The following is a 19,867-nucleotide window of genomic DNA, read 5'->3' as shown; positions in this document are numbered from 1 at the left end:
TCATGCTGAGAATTGTTGCCAACAGGTGATGACGAGTCAGCCATCGAGGCTCTTAATACTTAATACTACACAAAAATGTACATTCATGCTGGATCGTGACTCAAGCTATGAACTGGCAACTGCAGCGTCAAATTTTGAGTTAGTGTTAAACGTTTGTCAGAATTTCTTTTTGCCTACTTTTTTATTTTTTATTTTTTAACAATTACATATAAAGCACTGCCCCTGGGAAGTGGCCGATATGCTGAAACACTGAAAGACAGGAAACAAGTCAATGGGCTACTGTTAAACAGGATTTTGTGAAATTGTTCATTTATGAAAATAGCAGCCCTGTAATAAATAAACACTTAACAGTAGAACTCAGGAGACTGATACAAGGGTTGGACTTGATGTAAATGTAACGGCAGCGGTGTGGCGCTCCGAAAAACAGACTCTCTCCCATTTCTTACTTCACAACGTGAAACAGCAAAGCTAAAAAATACCCCTTTACCCACTCGATTATCTCATTTAAAAAAATAATCACTCTCTCTCTCTTTTTTTTTCTTTTTTTTTTTTTGATAATCACTCCCATTTGTCCCTTGTTTGAGGCAAAAAAAAAAAAAAAAACAACCTCCCTTTCCAAAAACCATTCCAACAGATTTCAGGTCAGGTCACAGGGTGGTTTGGCTCGGGGCTCGATCCAAGAAAGGACATCCTCTACACAAGCTGGACCCAGCATGTCAACCGATGTGGGAACATGGCCAAGATGAAAACACCCCCACCTTCCCTGATACTCTGTCTACACACACACACGCACACACACACACACACTCTCTCTCTCTCTCTTTCTCTCTGTCTCTTCTCGATGATTGCATTAACACTGGAAAGGCCCACAGTACAGATGCATACACACTTACAGTCCAACACCGATTCACAGTCACACCCTTCCCTCACACACAAGCACTGTACTTTGTGGTCAAGCTGGTGGCTAAGAAGTTTGTTTTCTTTTTTATTTCACATACACTAATTGTAATAAGTTGTAGAGAAAATGCTCTTCTTCCCCCCACCCCCACCCCATCCAGAACAAGGCAGGACAGATGCACTTCAAGCGGAGGTGACGTTGGGTTGCAGTTGTTGTTGGCCGGGGTCAAGCTGAGGCTGAGTCTGGAGCGGCTGGGGTTTGGGGAGGTGCTGGAGCTGGGGGTGTGATTGTGGCTGAGGCTGAACTTGAAGTGGAGGCTGGGCCTGTTGTTGAGGCTGGCTGAGTCCTTGCTGGGGAGGCATGGCGGCCGACTGGGTGGACAGCTGAGACAGCTGCTCGTTGTTGGCCAAAGATTTCAACACAGCGTTCTCCCTCTCCAGCACAGAGTTCCTCTCAAACAGCTCCTTGATCTGCTCTTTCAAAACCTCCACTTCTTCCCGCACTGCATACATCAGATGGCTTTTCACCAGGTCCTACAGGAGAGGAGAGCATGATGTGAAACGTGCCACTGAGTTAAAAACATACCGGGAGGAGTCATACAGAGAGGCAGACGAGGACGTCAGAGTGAGGCTCAAGAAAAGTTCTTCATTTACTCATCGCACTAGTATATTCAGTGTGTGTTTATGCTCAAGGCAAAGATAAACACAGCATGACAGTTCTCAAAAACATTCAAATAAGAACGGGATGAGAGTCGGATGCAGGAACTACTGGGAATATTAAAAAGTAAAGGTTAATCCAAATGACTTCAAATCAGCAGATACGGAGTGTGTGTGTATAGACTCTGTTTCCAGTCTTTCCAGCTAATGAAATACCTACTTACTAAAAAGTGAAAGCGTAAATGATCAATAGTAAATTAATTACTCACCATAGCCTGTTCAATTTTATTATCAATGGCAACAACATTGGTTCCAGAGGCACTGTAAAGAAAAAAAGAGACATTAGAATTAATAGCATTGGTTTCAAGATTCAAAACCTCCGAGGGAGGTTTTCAGCTTTCTCGTCTGATCCCCAACATGTAACAATGGAAGAAAATGTCAGAAAGTAAGAAGCTCACCAAGAATCATCAGTGTGGCAAGAAACCACCATAAATATAATATCAACCTAACATCTGGGGAAAGGCAGACAAAGACTACCTGCCACCAGCTCAGCAGGAGAATCTAGGCCAGCTTATATAAAATGAGCTGTCCCCAGTCTGGATCAAGCCATGTAGTACATTATAGATCCAATCTAGGTCAGGTCACTGAGTTTACAGGAGAAATGTGAGAAGCTGGGCAGCAGGCAACAGGTTTAACTTGGTGCAGACCAATTCATGAAACACATGCACTGTAGGAGTCTGTAAAGGCAAACTACCAGCAACCCCAGCAAGTAGAAACATGCACAGAAAACAAGAGGTTAGTCCGCACATATAGTGAGTCTATAGCTATGATAACCCTGTTTGTCCCATCGACTCCTAAATGCATCACAAATGGCCTCCGGCGCACTTTGCGCACACTCTGCGCACTCTCTGCAGGATGTGTGCAAGCGGTGCGGAGCAGCGGCCGCCGTCGTTACCTGCGGCGGGTCCGACAGCAGAGCAGCAGGTCGCAGGTCGTGCGCCTCGCCGGCCCCGGGGCCGCGGAGCAGCACGGTGGTCTGTAGGAAAACGTGCACGGCATGGCGCCGACTGCTGCAGGAGCTATAGCGGTCTCCGCGGAAAGAGGGTCACCGGAGCGAACCGGAGGCGGTGTAGCGGGTCAACTGTGAGCACATGCATGATAATGAAACATGAACCGACGGGTGGAGGAGTGAGGGGGGGGGGACTGGCAGGAGGCGGGGAGACGTCTCAGACATTATTTCAGGGTCTGCCCGGTTGGGGACTGTAATGTGTAGAGGAGAGGTCATTACATTCACATTTAGGCATCTAGCAGATGCTTTTATCCAAAGTGACTTAAAGTGAGGTACAGAGGCACAAAGGCAGGGTGAGGGTAAGGAGGTCTTGTCTAAGAGAACTTGTCTGACCCCTACTAGAGGTGGACCACAGCCAGGATCCAAACCCCAGTCTGCCAGTCTTATTAATTGAACTTAATCTAAAACAGCAACCAGCTGCCCTTCATTAGCACTAATAAATGTGTGTAAATTACATTGAGGTTCTGTATTCTTAAAAAACTATTATTCAAGAAATAAATGCTATTTTTTCACTGTGATTTAAACTGTGAGGCAAAAAAAAGAGAGTTTTGTCCTGCTGGTGGTGCTAGAGGTGAAGTCTGGGAGCCATTATATCATCCACTAAATGTTGTGGTCTGAAGTATTGAAAACGCTTAGTGATCTCTGAAGTCTCTAGGATTCATCCAGTGAAGACCTTGAACATCTCAGACAGTTCAAACAAAACCTCATGGTGTGTTTCATGTCATGTGAAAACGGTGTCGCCACTGTGTACCCAGCAGACAGCACAGAAAAGTAGACGCGAGTCTTAACTCTTTGACAAGCGAACGTGCTGATACTGATCCTGGAATCCAACATCGATTAGGCTCTAATAAGAAACGAGGTGACATAAAAGCTCAGAGCTTAGTTTTACAGACTTTAAGACCAATGCCACCGTGTGGCAGAAAGGTGTCGACACCAGGTTGACCACACACTCCCCCTCAGGACAAAATGTTCTCTTCCTCCGCACCATTTGAATGTACAGTGCGTGTGTGAGGCCAGAGGAAGCACTCAGCTGATTGCTATCAGCAGCCTGCACCGGGGGAGGGAATGTTCCCCATACCTCTGCTGCTATGAAACAATGTCACTCACGTCCCCTGACCTGCACTACAGCGTTTGATCTCTGTCAGACACGACAAAGAGACATGAGTTACATTCAAGTACATCACTCAACGAACTTGTACCGAGTAGGATGCACACACGCCCATCACTTCAAGAAATAAATTAAAACCAAGAATGCACATTTCAGTTGTCACTACTTACTCATTAGTAGATCTTTCTGTCCCTCAGAGACCACATTATGGGACCCCCCCTCCCAAGAATGGTTACATAACCATGTGTTGTTTAAAGAAAAAAAAAAAAACAGACTGCATCAACCTCTGCTTCACCCAGCGCAAACATGTATTTCATTTAGTCAAGGCGTCTCACACAGGCCCTCCTATAGATTTACTCCCATGCAGGAGTTTTCAATAGGCCTGTGCCCAGAGGCTGAGTGGAGTCTGTGGGCTACACCCGTGTTGCTTCATCAGTGGCTACAGACAGTACAGAGGACAAAAACATCTTACCAACAAAACATATCTCAACATAGTGTGAACAGTACTTCATGCACTAATCAGTTAGAAGTAAATACTTGACCAAACTCTCTCAGCCACACGCACTCTATAGCTGTAGGTGATGTGCTGGTGAGTCTCTACCGTTTGCCTGCCACCATAAAATACAAAAACAACAAGGAAGGAGGGAAGAACACAAACATTTTGGGGGCAAATGGAAGAGCCACCAACAACTGGAGCATCTGGAGTTGCTTCACAACTAAGAAGAAAAGAGATCGTCAGGCGACCAAACAAGTGACAAATGGTGGCTTGAGTTCTACTCAGCTGAGGAAAACCCTTCCCAATGCCTGAGCCAATGAAAATGTGCCATCGTCCTGTAATTACCACACATGGTCACAGAGGACGCTGTTGCTGATGCTCTGTGTAATCTACACACTGCCACTTTAAAAATAAGTTATCAAAATACACTGCATTTATTCTTTGGACACATAACGTTGCTGAACCTCGACCTGACTAACTGCAGCAACCCCAGATCATGGCACTGCCCCCACAGGCTTGTACGATTGGCACTAGAAATGACGGGTGCATCACTTCACCAGCCTCTCATCTTACCCTGATGCAACCATCACTCTGGAACAGGGTAAATCTGGACTCATCAGACCACATGACCTTCTTCTATTGCACAGTTCTTAGTTTTAGTAGTTTCAGCAATCCCCTTAAATGTTTTCTTAGCTTGATTCGTGCCAATAATGTGACTCTTGTAAAAATGATTAACATCTCTTCCACGAACACAGGATGTGTCTTCAGACATGTTTCTTTAAGAAATGAGAAGCTACTCATTGCATCAGTTGGGGTTAAATAACGTGTTGGCAGCTAAAAAAATAACCATCCATACAATAGTTATTTAATTGGAGGCTCTATTTGCTTAGTCAAATCCAGGTGGTGACTTTTTTTTTTGGACAGACAGTGTAGTTGCAGGTGTTTTTGTTTTAGTTCTAGCTCTACTCACTGTTGTATCCAAGCTTGAAACTGATACTGTTGTTGCCCGTCGTAACGACTGAAAAACCTCGCTGTAGGTTTTCCTCCAGCTGGCTTCAGCACAGGCAACAGTGAGATGGGATGAGACCACTGAGTTCAAACGAGGGGATAAGAGGAGAGGAAAAACTCAACGGTGTTTGACAAAACAGGGTTTTAACCTACTGAAACTGGAAAATATCAGCAACGCAAAAATACTTCTCAAAGTCTTTAAGATGGATTCTTACAGAGTCGAGACACAGTAACAATGACAGTTCAGCTTCCTGCAGAGTGAAAGTGGTAAGTCATGGTGGCTTGTGCGGCTGACTTCAGCTGTAAATGCACTAGTTACACTGAGGCAGGCAGGAATAACAATCAAGTCAAAGCCATATTAGGACACCATCTGGTACTTCAAGTAGAACTTCCAGGAACAACTGGCACTGGGGGGGAGAATTTGGAAACGGCAGCATGAGTGAATAGTGTTTTGGAACTCAATAGAGCGAGTGTGCCTGGTTGAAGCACAGCTCGTCACTCCTGACACACATGATCTTATTTAAGCCTCTAGATGTCAAAGCCAAGAATTGACTGAGCGCCTGCTTTCGAAAATACCACCATCAGAAAACAAACAGTATATAACTACCATTGTAGGTGATGTGGAGTCCTACAGGCCTGCCGGCTGGACCATGGTGAGACTGAATGCTATAGGGGGTTTGAATTTATCTGTCACTGATTATGCAACCAATGGCGCTGTAAACTTTACTTTCTACATTAACACGACTGATGTTTATAAGCTCCGAGTAGAGTTCGGTGTTGCCTTACAGTGTCCACTGTAAAATAGGAATGTCAATAAAAAGTCCATTAGAGGCTGAAAAGTTTACAGTTGTGGAGGCAAAGTAGGGCGGTGAGGGTGAATAACTCATCGGAGCATCAAATAGTTGTCATTCATCGCCTCTGGCATGTTTAAGAGCAGTAGGTTTCCGTCAGCAGTCTTTTGAACGTGGCTCAAGACATGATAAGACAAGTTCAGAGCTTTAGAGGCGAGGCCGATCGTATGCCCAAGGACAACAGGTGCACAAGTCAATCTTAACTAGACACTTGTGACACAGATACCTGTAAGTTGAAAGTGCATGTTCTACACCTTATTTTTCTATGCAAAGTAAAACTTATACTGGAAAGTATAAAGCAAGTCCTTTTAACACTCAGATAACCGATTTCCAACAGTGTTACATGGAAGAGCTGTGCACATCAAAAGACAGCCGGCAGAGAGTAAAACGGGGAAGTGCTAAGAATAACTACGTAACAATGGCAACTGTATATATTTTCAATATTTACACACAATAATTCATAATTATCATTGTCTGTAGATCAGTTTTGGTTGCATTTGAACTAAAAAGTAGCACTTTGGTACTTGGGCTTGTAGAAATTCAAGCAACTTGAATCCCTGAATATCAGCACTTTATGTACATTTTAAGTTCAAAAGTTAATGATATCATGGAAAAGTGAAAAACATAAACATGTACACTATCCTCCAAAAGTATTGCATAAGTAAAACCAGTGCCCTTATTTTTCCTTGACATCACCCAACTTTTGCATTCTTCTTCTGTGATGCTTTCCCAGGCTTTCACTACAGCCTCTTTCCATTGTGGTTTGTTTTGGGGGGTTACTCCCTGTAGTCCTGCTTATTTTAGCAGGTGAAATGCTCTATAGGGTTTAAGTCTGGAGACTGACTTGTCCAGTCTAAAACCTTCCACTTCTTGCCTTTGATAAACATCTGTTACTTAGTGCACCAGTGGTTTCTTTCTTCTGGCTATAGCCAATGTTTGTGTAATGGCTCTGGTTGATTTTACATCTTCTCTCAGCTTCACAATTGCTTGTTTTTCACCCATAGAGTGGTCTCCGATTTTCATGTTGGTTTAACGTCTTTACTATAAATGCAGTTTGAACAGGCAAAACTCAAATCTGAACAACACAACACCTGTCACATTTTCAAATTCTTTTGCTCACATAAAATAGTCGTGTATCAGATCCAGATGTAAACACCTGGAAATAAAAGCTGAAATGTTGATCTTTTGTGTCAAATTCATCTTTTGATGTCAAACCCAAATGTTTCCAGTCTACAGCAAAAATAAAGGAACTGGCCTCACTTCTCCAATACTTTTAGAGGGGAGTGTATGTATAAAATACAATCCTCATACCAATTTTTCTACATTGCAGGAAAAGTATGATTAGTATATAAGCAGACCGTATCATGTCATCAAATACATTTTCATACAACACCTAATAATTCTGAAGAACCTTTAAAGTCAGTTTCTAACTTACTTAATATCTAACTTGACTTATAACGGTTAAAAAAAATTGACATATTAGGCATTAAAACCACAGGCCATCGCCAAGCTCTACCAAACAGAGTTTGAACTTTAACCCGTCACAAAAGTGAAGAAGGGGTTCATTCACAGCGCTATCTGTGTCATCTTCACATTCTGCTACTCTGACTAGATTTAAATTATTATTATTATTATTGTTATTGTGGGCATGTTTGTGTGTGCGTGTGCGGTGCCTTGGTGGCTGGTGTGCATCAGCTGTATATTTCTCTAAAACAGTTTCATTTCCTGTCACTCAGATCTGGTTTCATGTGCTTCTCTTTTCAATTTTGTGGAAGGCATCAGAAATATATTCAGTGCTTTTGAAGGCGCACGCTCATTATGCAGTGACAGGGGAGTTTCTCTCTGTCAAGTGTCTGTATGAGTCCACATACCACACTGTCATTTATCAACGCAACAACTACATGATAAATTCAAAAAGTCACTGAAATGAATCAACATCATTGGACAGAAATAGAGAGAGTTTGTTATTTAGGTGCAGTGTTACAAACACCATGCATACACTCCTCAGCCTCTTTGATCTGCTTTAAGGTGAAAAGCGACACAGTGTTTTTTTCAGAGTTTTGGCCATTTTCTATTCACAACTAAACAAAAAGGTTATCATCACTAGAATGGAGTCCAGACCAGTGTTTTTTTTTTTCAGGATTAGCTGTTGGATAAAGAGGCAGGGATGGATTTTTACAGCTCCAATTATTAGATTCAGCTGTGGCAATTAACAATTATTTTCATTGTCCATTAATCTGATTACTTTCGCAATTAATCCATCAACCACCATCTGAAAAATAAAAAAGTAAAAAAACTGTGTCTTAACATGAAAATGTTAAAAGACCCGAGGCAACGGCAGCTTTAAATGTCTTGTTTTGTCACTCAATACAAAAAGGAGCATTGAGAGTAAGATATAAATTCAGCAGTGCACATTACTGTGGTCTTTGTTGTTCGACCAACAGACATGCACTGCAACCATGAACATTATCCAGGGGAACTGTATGTGACAACACAAATGTCCCTATCAGCTGCACCATGTCCTGCTCCTGGACACTCAGGATCTACTACCCAGACTTCAGGCAGTGTGTGAAACTGATTCTCCAGAGATCATTAGAAAAGCGATCTGTACGCTGATATTGATGCAGACTTACTTTTGGGCAAACAGAAAGAAAATCAAAAGCTCAATGGAATTCAGGAAATTGTCATAGAAATTATAACTGTGAATCAATCCAGCAGGAGGAGCTGTAAGGTGTTGCAAAAGGAAGTCAATTAGCTTTTTGAAGATCTTGTTCAGATAATGTGATGATAAAACCAATAGTCAGTTGAAGCCCAGTTTAATCGGTTTCTACTTGTGTTGTTTGCCCTATTGGACTCTGTGCTATTGTTTTGTCTCTGCGCCAACATGAGGAATAAAGTTGTTAACTTCAGATGTTACAGATGTGGCCAAAGCAATGAAAATAACACAGACAGTAAACTAACTGGAATTTTTAAGTGACAGAGACAATATATAAAGTTACAGAAAAAAAGAGTGTTGGGGAAAAAAAAAAGCCCACAGAGAGACAGAAAGAAAACAGAGACTGAGATGTTGAGAAGTCTTTTGGCCAGCCCTGAGCTTGCTGCCAAGCTTTGTTTCCAAACTCAATCCATGCACGTGGAGAAAGCAAAGCTCACTGCTACTGAACACTGCACACATGTTGTTACACTCTTGCAGTCCTGTCCAGCCCAATCCAGCACAGTACTGTACCTATCACTGATGGCCTTTGAGTCTCTTATTCTGCTCCCAGACTGGAAGGCCTGGTAGAAAGCCTTGGAGGGGTTCCTGTGTCAACCACATTCAGGGGAAGAGAGAGAGAGAGAGAAGAGATAGAGAAGAGTTGAAATAGTGAAAGCAGTCTAAAGTTGTGATTCCTAGAAATGTTTACTTGCGCAACGTTATCCTCTCTCCTTCGCTCGTGGTTAAGTTGGCTGGAGAGAAGGCTCTAAGGTTTCACTGAAATATATGAGGCATTCAAACAGAGCGAAGCAAAGTGGCCAGGGGAAAGGGGGTCTCCATCTAAACACAGGTCTGTCTATTCAAAGGTGGGGACAGCTTCACAAACTTTAAGGGCCTCAGACCATTCACCTACAGCATGTTAGACATCACTCGTGATTAGGTTGTTTTTCCCCACAACTAAATGCAGTCTGAAAAGTAAACTGACTTAAAAAGGTCTTTTCAATAGACCTTTGTAGAAATTACTAGTTTATTCTGAGTTAACGACTTTAGGCTTTAAATACTGTCCTATTGAAGAAACCAATTGTACCCCCTATATTCCTGGTGATTAGCTAGTACACTGTGTTCTATGCCAGGGGATGTATGTCGGAAAGGGGGAAGGAAATCCCTGCTCTGGCCCCTACACACACATACACACACACACACACACACACACACACACACACACACACACACACTTCATCTACTTGTAGCCCATGTATTACATTTACACACATATAAATGCACATTCACATACGCGTACACACACACACACACACACACACACACACAAACTGTGCAGGGAAACGAGGTGTTGATTTACAGCATGTGTGTGAATATTAAAGCAGCCAAGGCTTTTTTTCCTAGAAATTTCTGGCACAAACTCCCTTTGTCACATTACCTCATGACTAAACACTCTCACAAAACTCCTCCTATGCCTCCTGCTTAATTTTACTTTGCAAGCAAGGACGCAAGAAAAACCTCCACACATGGACACGTGTGGCTAGCACACACCTCCACAGAAAACCTTGTTTTCCTCTATGGCCAAAACTGAGAGCTCTATACAAGTTAGCTATCAGCTGAAATCATCAAGGTCAGATGACTTATGAGTCCAGTCCAGCAACCCCTTCATGAATGAGGTAAGAATTGGAGGAGTCATCATTCCCTGTTTTCAAGTAGCAAACACTCAGCTCTCAATGGCTCTCTTTGTAAGTCTAAAATGTAACATGTCAATAACCATTTATGAAAGCCTTCCTTTGTAAAACATCCAGTTAATAGTGTGCAGCAGTGGTGAAAATGCTGTCTTCTCTATAAACCCCATATTATCAAGTCTGAGGAGGTCAAAGAGAGGGAAGATACAACCAGATAAGTACACTCAAGAGAAACAAAAATCCCCTTTTCTCTTCCTAAACCTCCCTCTTAATGCTCATAAACTAACCCGAAAAAACAATAGCTAGCAAACGTATGACCTGGCAGCCTGAAGATAACCTTTTGGTCAATTCTTACTTGCTGATGTCACATCTAGCCAGTGCATGCCAGTGCATGACACTCCCAACCACCCCCACCACCCTTTCAATGTGCCTGTGCTGCAATCCAGTGCCCAGTTGAGTTTCATGGTGTTAAACCTCATAATAGCCTTACTAACTCCTCAAGCATGTGTAAACCCACAGCAGCCCTAAGTGGAGGAGGTGGTGGTGGTGGTAGTTGTGGTGGTGGTGGTGTGCAAGAGGGGCAAACAGAAGAAAGAGTGAAAGTACCATAAAAACAAAAAAGGTGTCAAAGTACATTTTTACTTCTGCTTGGTGTTGCAGAGGCGTGATGCATAGGCTCCACCGGAGGTCCCGTCAAAGTTGACACTTAACTAAAGACTAGTGTTGTGAAAGCTAAAAAGGTACCAAGTGAAAACCCCAGTACTGCGATTTTATCAACTTGGATGTCTTGCGTTTTCTCTTCTACTCTTCTCTGCTAAGACTGAGAGATGACTAACAAGGATAACTGGAGTCAGAGGGTGCAGAGGGAAGAAGGAGAGGCTAAGAGCGTGTTGAAAAGCTCTCACTTGTTGGTGCTAATGAGGCTTCAGGTTCTCAGCACCAACTATCCATCTTCCACAGAGCAGAAGTAGGTCAAAGCTATTTACATTTCAGCTTCCCTGTGGGAGTTTTCTTCTGCAGGTTTTGGGTGGTAGATTAGGGAGATGGAGCACAGTGCCACTGTACAATTACAGCATGGCCACCAGATGAGACGAGGAGCTTGGATGCTAACGTTCCTTGAGCACTGAGAAGCTTGACCTCAATGTCAATCCCAACAAGGGTTAGTTTAACAGCTTGATTCTGGGTCATCGTTGCCCAAGAAGCCCCTTCTTTCAGGGGATTTACATGGTAATTCCAAGAACCATCAAGGTGGAAACCAGCAAACACAAACTGCTCTACTGTGTATAGAATACATTCAGGTTACAAAGGCAAGCACTGTCTGTAGAATCAACATCTTAAAAACGGGAGTTTCTGAAAAGTGAACAGGAGTTAAGCAGCCAACTTCCCTAAACTTAAAAAACAAAACTGGAGATAATGAAAGAAACCAAGTAAACAAGACGGGAACTGAAACTTTAACTTCATTTGGCATATCTTTCATTCTGATCATCTCTGAAGGAGGACCTCTCTGATTTTACTCAGCAGAGTAAACAGGTGAGGAATACGACGGTGTATGTAAAACAAGTTATATAAATACATATATTTTAATTTAATTTTTTTATTTTTAACCTCTTTTTAAAACCCTACTTCTCCATTGTAATAATAATTTAATCACAGCTATATTATAAAATTATTATTATAAAATTATAAAATGCAATTAGTTAATCCCCTTCATGTTTGTTGAGTTGTCTCTTCACAAGCAAAAACTATGTCCCAAAGAACCTATAATTTTAAATGATTACACATAATGGCCATCATTATTAATGATAAAAATCAGTGAAGAGCAAAATTTGCAATACGACTAAAAATGGTACTTGGTAATCCTTCAAGGCCCCTAAGTGTCATTAGGAAAAGACAAGATAATAAACATATTCTTAGCTAAGCTAATCTACAGCACATCCTCAGTTAAACAAGCTATTAACATTTGTACTGGGTTGGACATGTTTAGCCTGTCAGAACAATCGAAGGGCAGGTGAAAACTGAAGCAAAGTCCACAGACTTCTGTCATCAGTCCAAAAGAATAATACATCTTTTATGTTAAAGCTGCTTTAGGGCTGAGTGGAGTCTGACGAACTTGAGTAGTGTACACAGAAATGCTTACATTACACAGTCAGTAGATAAAGATCTCAGGACAAAAGAAGAATGTTACATTACTGCTAAAAGCAGAAACTGTAACTCAAGGCGTTCATCTACAGCTCAAGAAGTATTGCCACATTAATTGTAGGAGCCCGGTTTAGAACAACGGAGGCTGAAGATGTGTGTACTTCTACCTCTGTGAGGAACTCTGGATAAAATGTGCCCACTACATGTCATATGATATGACCACAGAGCCCCGGTGCGGAAGCGGGGAGTGAACTAAGAAATATAAAATGAATAGAAGGTGGAGAGCAGTGTGAGGGATTCAGACTGAAAACAGGATACAGCAGTAAACCAGAGGTCACTTCTTAGGAGTGGAGGACAGACCCAGCAGTACGTTATCTCTCTGTGTGACTCCGTCACATACACCCACATACTTGGTTGTTGGGTGGTGAATTTCTCCAAAAGCTCCACCATGCAACTTTCCATGAGTGGACCCTACCCCCAGCATGGACTGAGCACACATACATAGTCACACAGTGAGTCAGTCCATCCCCTTTTAAAGACACACCCCCATCCACCCACACAGAGCCTCTCAATTCACAGTGGCAGCTCCCCTACATCGCAGACCTGGACTCTACTCTCTCTCCTACCTCCCAAGGAGTCCAATTCTACCTAAGCTTCCATTATGTGAGGACAATAAACCATACCTCAACCAGCATGAGTTTAATGACACACAGACTACAGATGCAGTACACTGATGCTAATTATTCTGAAAAATAGAAGCAACCCCTCTGACTACAACTACAACTTGACAGTTCACCGATGTTATTTTACGCCTTCAGTTGTTAAAGTCATATGGGAACCATTAAGCAAAGCGAATCATATTCTAAGTATGAGGACAACATCTTCAGTCGCTACTCTATATCTCCTCTATTTTACTTTAATTGCAGGGAAAACTACAGGGTGGAGGAAGAAAGGGACACAACTTAGAAGGAACTCAATGGCCTAGAAAGCTTTTCCAGGTTGTGCAACCTGTGTAAAGTCTACAACTTTTCACGACTATGCGTGCGAGGGTACATGTTGGTGCAATATATCTTTCTGTGTTATGCATATTACAGACATCAGCTTCTGAAATTTCCCATTTAAGGACAAAACTGAGAAGTTTCTTTGTGTTCTATAGGGGGGCAGTAACAGACTAAATAAACTGTGCAATGAAAATGTAGAACCCCCCCCCCCCCAAAATAAAAAAAAAAGCAGGGGGCGGGGGTTATGGTGGAGGCAGGAGTTTCACTTTTCAGCTTCCTCAACCTCTTCTCAGCACACCGCAGTTGCTGGTGCAAAGAAATGTCATTCAACACTTCATCTGTATGTGAACAACTGTCATACCTTGCCTGTCAGTCAATCAGTGGGGTGGCTGGAAAAAAGCAGCACAGTGATGCTGCATCAGTGGTTTAACAAGAAACAAACAGCAGATCAAGCATGATAACTACATGTAGGGGTGTGTGTGTGTGTTTAACCATGTCCGAAGGTCTTGAAGACAATATAGAGTCATTAAGCTTGTGCTGCCTTGCAAAAGAAAACGGCCACAACCTAAGAACAAGCACAGTTAGCTGACACACCCCGCTGTCACATCTCTTATCGGCAGAATAGGGGCACAGTGGAAAGACAACTGCTCAACTGCTGATAGTGCTTAGCTGTCGTAAGAGCCCACCCCAGTCAGCCTGGGAGCTGGATCTTCTCATAGACAAAGCATAGGTACGCCAGAAACACACTGCCTGACGTCATTAGACAAGCATTGTCACAAAAACAAAAAGTGTTTTAAATGATAAAAAAAGTAAATCTTTACTAATTTAGTCATTTATTATTAAATAATACCTATGACTTTATGTGAGGAGTGTGCAATTTAAAAAAAATAATAATTCTGTGCATTAAAAACTTAATAATTCTGCTTCTATTAGCATTTAATCACACGTACACACACAACATATTTCAGATTCATACTTTGTGAGCAGCAAAGTTGTAGCATTTGTAGCATCAGCCTTAAACCACCGATATGTGTTACAGAAACTCAACAACTTATTATGATATGAAGTGTAAACTTTCCAGTGTGCACGTGATAAGCAAATACATTCAAATACTGTTGAAGAGTCTGTCCACCCACATGTCAAGAAAAATGAGGTGCCAGGGTTCTGCAGTCCACAAACCTAGTCTAGTCTCTGCTCTGGTATGCCTGGTAAGACTGTAAATGGAAACCACTGAGAGATGTCAGGCACTGTATCACTTCCGCTCATGCATGCCATCTACTATAAGTAAAACAAAGCTAAGAGTCAGGAATTGAAAGTAAGATTACTTTGGAAAGGAAGCAAATGTCATGACACCTAACTGACAATAAGAGAAACATAAAATCATGTCTTATCAGTCATGTGTACACATATGTATATTCATATTTTGACATTTATAGACAACACAAAACCAAATTATGACATATTAACAATACTGAACAAAAGATTTACCTATTTTAATCCTTAAAAGTCTACTCAGATGTCCAGTAGGGTCATATCTATTTGTATATTTACATACTATCTACTAGATTATTCAGCAATATAATATTTACAATACAAAGCTATTTCAGTCAGTGCTCCAAGATGCTCTGCAAACTTTTGTGAGGGGAGCCTGATGGGGCTATTAGCAACACAAAATCAAACACGCTCCACAATGTTTATATTATATTTATATTATAAAGTATTTTCCAGAGCAGGAATTAACTTCTTAAAAGAGCAGACATGCAGCCCATTTACACAGAAGCTCTGAGGAGCCTGAAGCTAACAGAAAGCTTAGCTAGCTCTTTGTCATCACTTCAGATACTGTCCTGGAGGTGACAGTTAAAGTGGATGGAAAAGGTTGGAAACATTAGACCTGCTTACACACACATCCATAAAGGAGCGCGCGCACACACACGCACCACCAATACAGACCCGTAATAAGGAATAATTACAGGACTCGTGTACGTTTAACAAGTTGTTGCCTGTATAGGGGAAACCAAGTGTGCTACACTCGACTTACCCTAATGAGAAACAACAAATATTATATTTCCTTTCTGTGTGCAACATTTCTCTTCCTTCTCCCACCCCCTTCCTGAACTAAGTGGAAACCCTGTCCATTCGACAAGCAGAACGACCAACACTAAAACAGTCATTGCCTTTGCTATGTGATCACTGCTAATGACCACAAATGTAACAACCTTATTTTGCAGCTGTGCACCGGAAGTGTTCTATCTGTGACTTTTCAGATTGTGTGTATTATAATAATGTACAGGCATGATGATGATGCTCAACTGGGAAAAGAACACAGAACAGAGAGATTTAAGATTTAGAAATGCATTACCTATCCTCCTCTCCATCGACAGGTATGTGGATTCCTAACAGGCTGTTGACAGTGGGTGTGGTGAGCTGCAGGCTCTCAGGTATGAACGGCTTCACCAGTTCCTTCCCAGAAACAACAGGCGACTGTGCATTGATGAGGCCCTCTGACTTCCTTCCACCACCACCCTCTGCCTGTCCAAATCCAGCTGCTGGGAGGCTCTGCATCCCTAAAGTCACTGGAGTCTTGTTGAGGGGTATCTGAACTGGAGGCAAACCGGAGGTTGTCACATTTGGCATGGCTGCACTGGAGGCACTGGGCACAGCAGTGGGCACAGTGCTGGGCACACTGGAACTCACTGCAGTGGCAGGCACATTTTGTACAATAGAGGATGAAAGGTGGAGGACGTGGGGTTGAGGCTGTCCAACAGTTGCATACTGACTCACAGTCTGCTGCTGCAGAGTAGAACCACCAACCAGTATGGGGCCTCCAACGCCTCCCATTACTACAGTCTGCTGCTGCAAGAGGCCAGTAGCTGGTTGTCCAGTGGGGACAGTTCCCCCTCCTGTTGCAGCAACATCTCCAACCTGAGTTGGCACAGAAGGCCCCCCAGAGACTGGAGGGATGACCAAAGCAGATAATTGTCCCACAGGGAGACTGGAGACTGTGAGAGGCTGGCCAGTGGAAAGACCCGGCTGCATGGAAGCAGACTGTTGCTGCTGATAGTACTCCATCTGGTTTTGTATCAATACAGGCAACTGGCTGGTCGGTTGGTGGGCCCTAGGAAGTTGCTGTTGTTGTTGCTGCTGGGGAGGGTAAACAATAGGTTGAGATGAGGGAGGCATGATGGGGGACTTCTGTATGTGGACACCAGTTTGAGGCAGGCCGTTCTGTCCGACAGGCAGCACGCTCTGGGGAACAGCAGGCTGGAGACCTCCTACCGTTGGCTGAGCTGGGACAGGTATGGGTTTGCTGCTGGAGAAAGCACTCTGCACGGTCGACCCACTAACACCCGGTTGACAGGCAATGTAGTTTTGATGATGGATTTGTTGTTGTTGCTGTGGTAATGTCTCCACTGAATGCATGCGGGATGAAGAGAGAGATGCATCCGCCATGGAGCCCAAGCCCTGACCCGAATGTGTTGCTGGGGCAACTACAGAGCTTCCTGTAAGCCCAAGCCCACTGTCTCTGTCTGAAGGGTCCAGTGTTGTACTGGAATGCCTAATGCTGTCTACAGTCCTGCTAACAACGGAGGCCTCAGAGTCTTTGTCATAAAACTCTGTGCACGTCCACCTGCCTCTTCGAAAGGGTTCTCCGGTACCGTGATCAAGTTTAATGACCCTGAAGCGTGAAGTGCAACTCACCGTGGAGGCGGCAGGAGGAGGACCTGCACTGGTCACTGCAGCAGGTTGGGATGTGTTTGCTGACACACTGGCTTGACCAGCAGTGGCCGCTGGAGCAGGCTGTTGCTGGATTGCCCCAGGCTGGGTAATAAGGGGCAAGCCAGATGCAACGCTGATTCCTGGCGGCTGCTGACCACCATGAGTTGAGCCCGACACTCCCACCTTTTGAAACTCCATGGGATTGGCCGACAGAGCAGGCAACTGACCGGCCTCAGCTATGTGTGTTGATGCCACAACACTCGCTGCGTCTGACTCTCCAACATTATTCAGGGCCTCTTCAGATGAACTGTCACACGTAGGCTCGTACTCTGCCCGTGACATGTCGTATATTTCCGACGACACGTCTTCAGTCCGTGACTCGTCTGGATCGTCCAGACTCTCCGTGTCGTCGGTGGCACCTATAGCCGCCACCTGGGCCTGAGTCACACTTGTGATCTGAAAACAACTCTTTTTCTTGGCCGGCATTTTCGACATTTTGACAGCCTGATTTCCAGGTCCCGTATGGCTATGTTTATCCTCCGTGAAAAAGAGACGAGCTGGCTGCAGCGTCTAAAGGCTTAACGTTAGATCATATTAAACAGCACACTTACATTTATTTCACGCAGCTTAGCTAACTATAATCGAGATGAATCTGCGCCATCCCTCTTCCTCTCTCGGTCTCCTGTTGCGTTTCATGAGCTCATAACGCAACGCCACACTCCGTGTCGTTTTGTCCAGCAATGCGGCTTTAGACACTGATACCACCAGCCCTTATGATGTTTAATCCAGAGCTCTCGGTCTGTCTGGCCCGGTCAGCTAATGTCCCAGTTGTGCAGTTGTCAAATTGTCGTTGTCGGAGAATATCTTGCCCAGCTGCAGGAGCTACTTTAGGCTGAGAAGGGCCCGCAGCCCTCCACTCACTGAGCTAGCTAGCAAGTCAAGCCAACTGACTGCTGTACACTCCCCCTACGTCGGAACAAGTATGCGAGACATCTTCATAAAAAGCACTCCGTTCACTTCACTTCACAAGTTTAAAGTCGTCCAGTAGCGACACTTATTTTCAATCCAACTGCGGTCGAGCCAGGGAAAGTCTCTTAAATGTCACGCTTTGAAACAAATGACAGTCTAAACAGCGCCTACAGTTACCTCCCTCCCTCAGTCACTCTTGACAAGATGGCTATGTTGTGTGCGACCGCGCTGCATGGTGGGAAGGTCGGCTGCGCAAGGATGTTTGCGTACAACACGTTTGAGAATCGCCCTCATGCTGCCTTCACTGGACCCTCGGAAAATATTTAAGTCAATGCGCGCAAAGACAGTTAGCATTGTTGTAAATGAGATTTTTTTTATTCTGAGGCAGTGAATATACGTCCGTCCACGCCACCACCTCTGGTATATAAGCTTGCATTCCAAACAAGATCTGCATTTCTTCGTATCGATCATTAAGTCTCTGTCTAGCCGAAATAGCAGAGCTGGGTTAACCTGTTGTGGAGCCCTGGGGCAGAGCGCTCCTGATGCTGAAACACAAAGTTAATACTGTATAATGACTGATTAGCCGACTAGTGAACAACATCCATCATTTATTAATCAGTTCTATATCACTGACAGTTTAATAGTCATCATTTTGGTTTTGTATTGTAGGTCGTACAAAATAAATTGACTGTTATGAGATTTAACAAGAATTTTATAAAAGCGTCAGACAGAAATTATGAGTGGCTTAAAAATAAATTAGGAACAGTACACTGTGCATTAGGGCAAGTCCCGTCAACACATCCTGCACGATTGTCCATGAAATGTGTCTGTAATTTCCCTTTACTGCAGGTATATACACTGTAGACAGCAGGCACTTACCAGAATCATAAATGCAACTGCAACATACACAGGGGATCAATTGATTCTCATGAGTCTATAACAGCTATGATACATGATGTGGTATTGTATGAATAAATAATAAATATGTAATAATAAGGCATAAAGTCTGTCCTGCTACAAGATACTGTCAGTGGAGCTCATTCTCCTACCATAGAAGATAGTCGTTTTACAGGCTGATGGCATTTGATGACTGGGATAACTTTATCTATTATCTAACTCTTATTAGGAGGCTTATGGGCTAAACAATCAATTACAGGACATAACTGTGCATTGTAATCTGATGCTGGTATTAATCTTCCTGTGTCTGCTCTCTCTGAGCAACATTTCCAATGCCATTGTGTAATTGTGCTGTAATTGGCCTTATTCCAAAAACAATTTAGAGTTTATTATTAGCAAACCCGATGATGTCGTGGCAACTATGGAAATAGTGATGGGATTTTTATTATCAAACATGTGCAGCCTTTTTGAATAGTCACTGAGAATTTTTCCCTTGTTACTGAACTGAACATAAGTGATAAAACTGTATATTAGCCTCACAGCAAAATACTACTGTATAGTATGTAGTACTATCTAGCCTAATATGCACAGTGTGTAGAATAGAAGTATGACAACTGCGCTAGCAAAAATCTACTGGGGACTGGTTATATTCACAAAGCACAGAGAGCACTGCCC

The 19,867-nt window shown here is 43.1% G+C and overlaps 1 protein-coding gene across 2 annotated transcripts; it reads right to left on the bottom strand.

Moving 5' to 3' along the window:
• Nucleotides 1-572: 572 nt before the first annotated feature.
• On the bottom strand, nucleotides 573-18,493 carry LOC113172347 (TSC22 domain family protein 2-like). Of its 2 annotated transcripts, XM_026375278.1 has the most exons (4): nucleotides 15,969-18,493; nucleotides 9,313-9,387; nucleotides 1,824-1,875; nucleotides 573-1,431 (listed from the first exon to the last, which is right to left on the bottom strand). In XM_026375278.1, the coding sequence occupies exons 1-4, from the start codon at nucleotides 17,819-17,821 to the stop codon at nucleotides 1,081-1,083; spliced, it is 2,331 nt and encodes a 776-aa protein (XP_026231063.1). In that variant the 5' UTR covers nucleotides 17,822-18,493; the 3' UTR covers nucleotides 573-1,080. The 2 variants fall into 2 exon arrangements, with proteins under 2 accessions (XP_026231063.1, XP_026231064.1); XM_026375279.1 differs by lacking the exon at nucleotides 9,313-9,387.
• Nucleotides 18,494-19,867: the final 1,374 nt, after the last annotated feature.

The sequence above is a fragment of the Anabas testudineus genome, chromosome 17 (genome assembly GCF_900324465.2).
Source record: "Anabas testudineus chromosome 17, fAnaTes1.2, whole genome shotgun sequence".
NCBI classification, from domain to species: domain Eukaryota; kingdom Metazoa; phylum Chordata; class Actinopteri; order Anabantiformes; family Anabantidae; genus Anabas; species Anabas testudineus.
The sequence above is the reverse complement of the archived record's forward strand: the minus strand, read 5'-3'. Positions and strand labels throughout refer to the sequence as shown.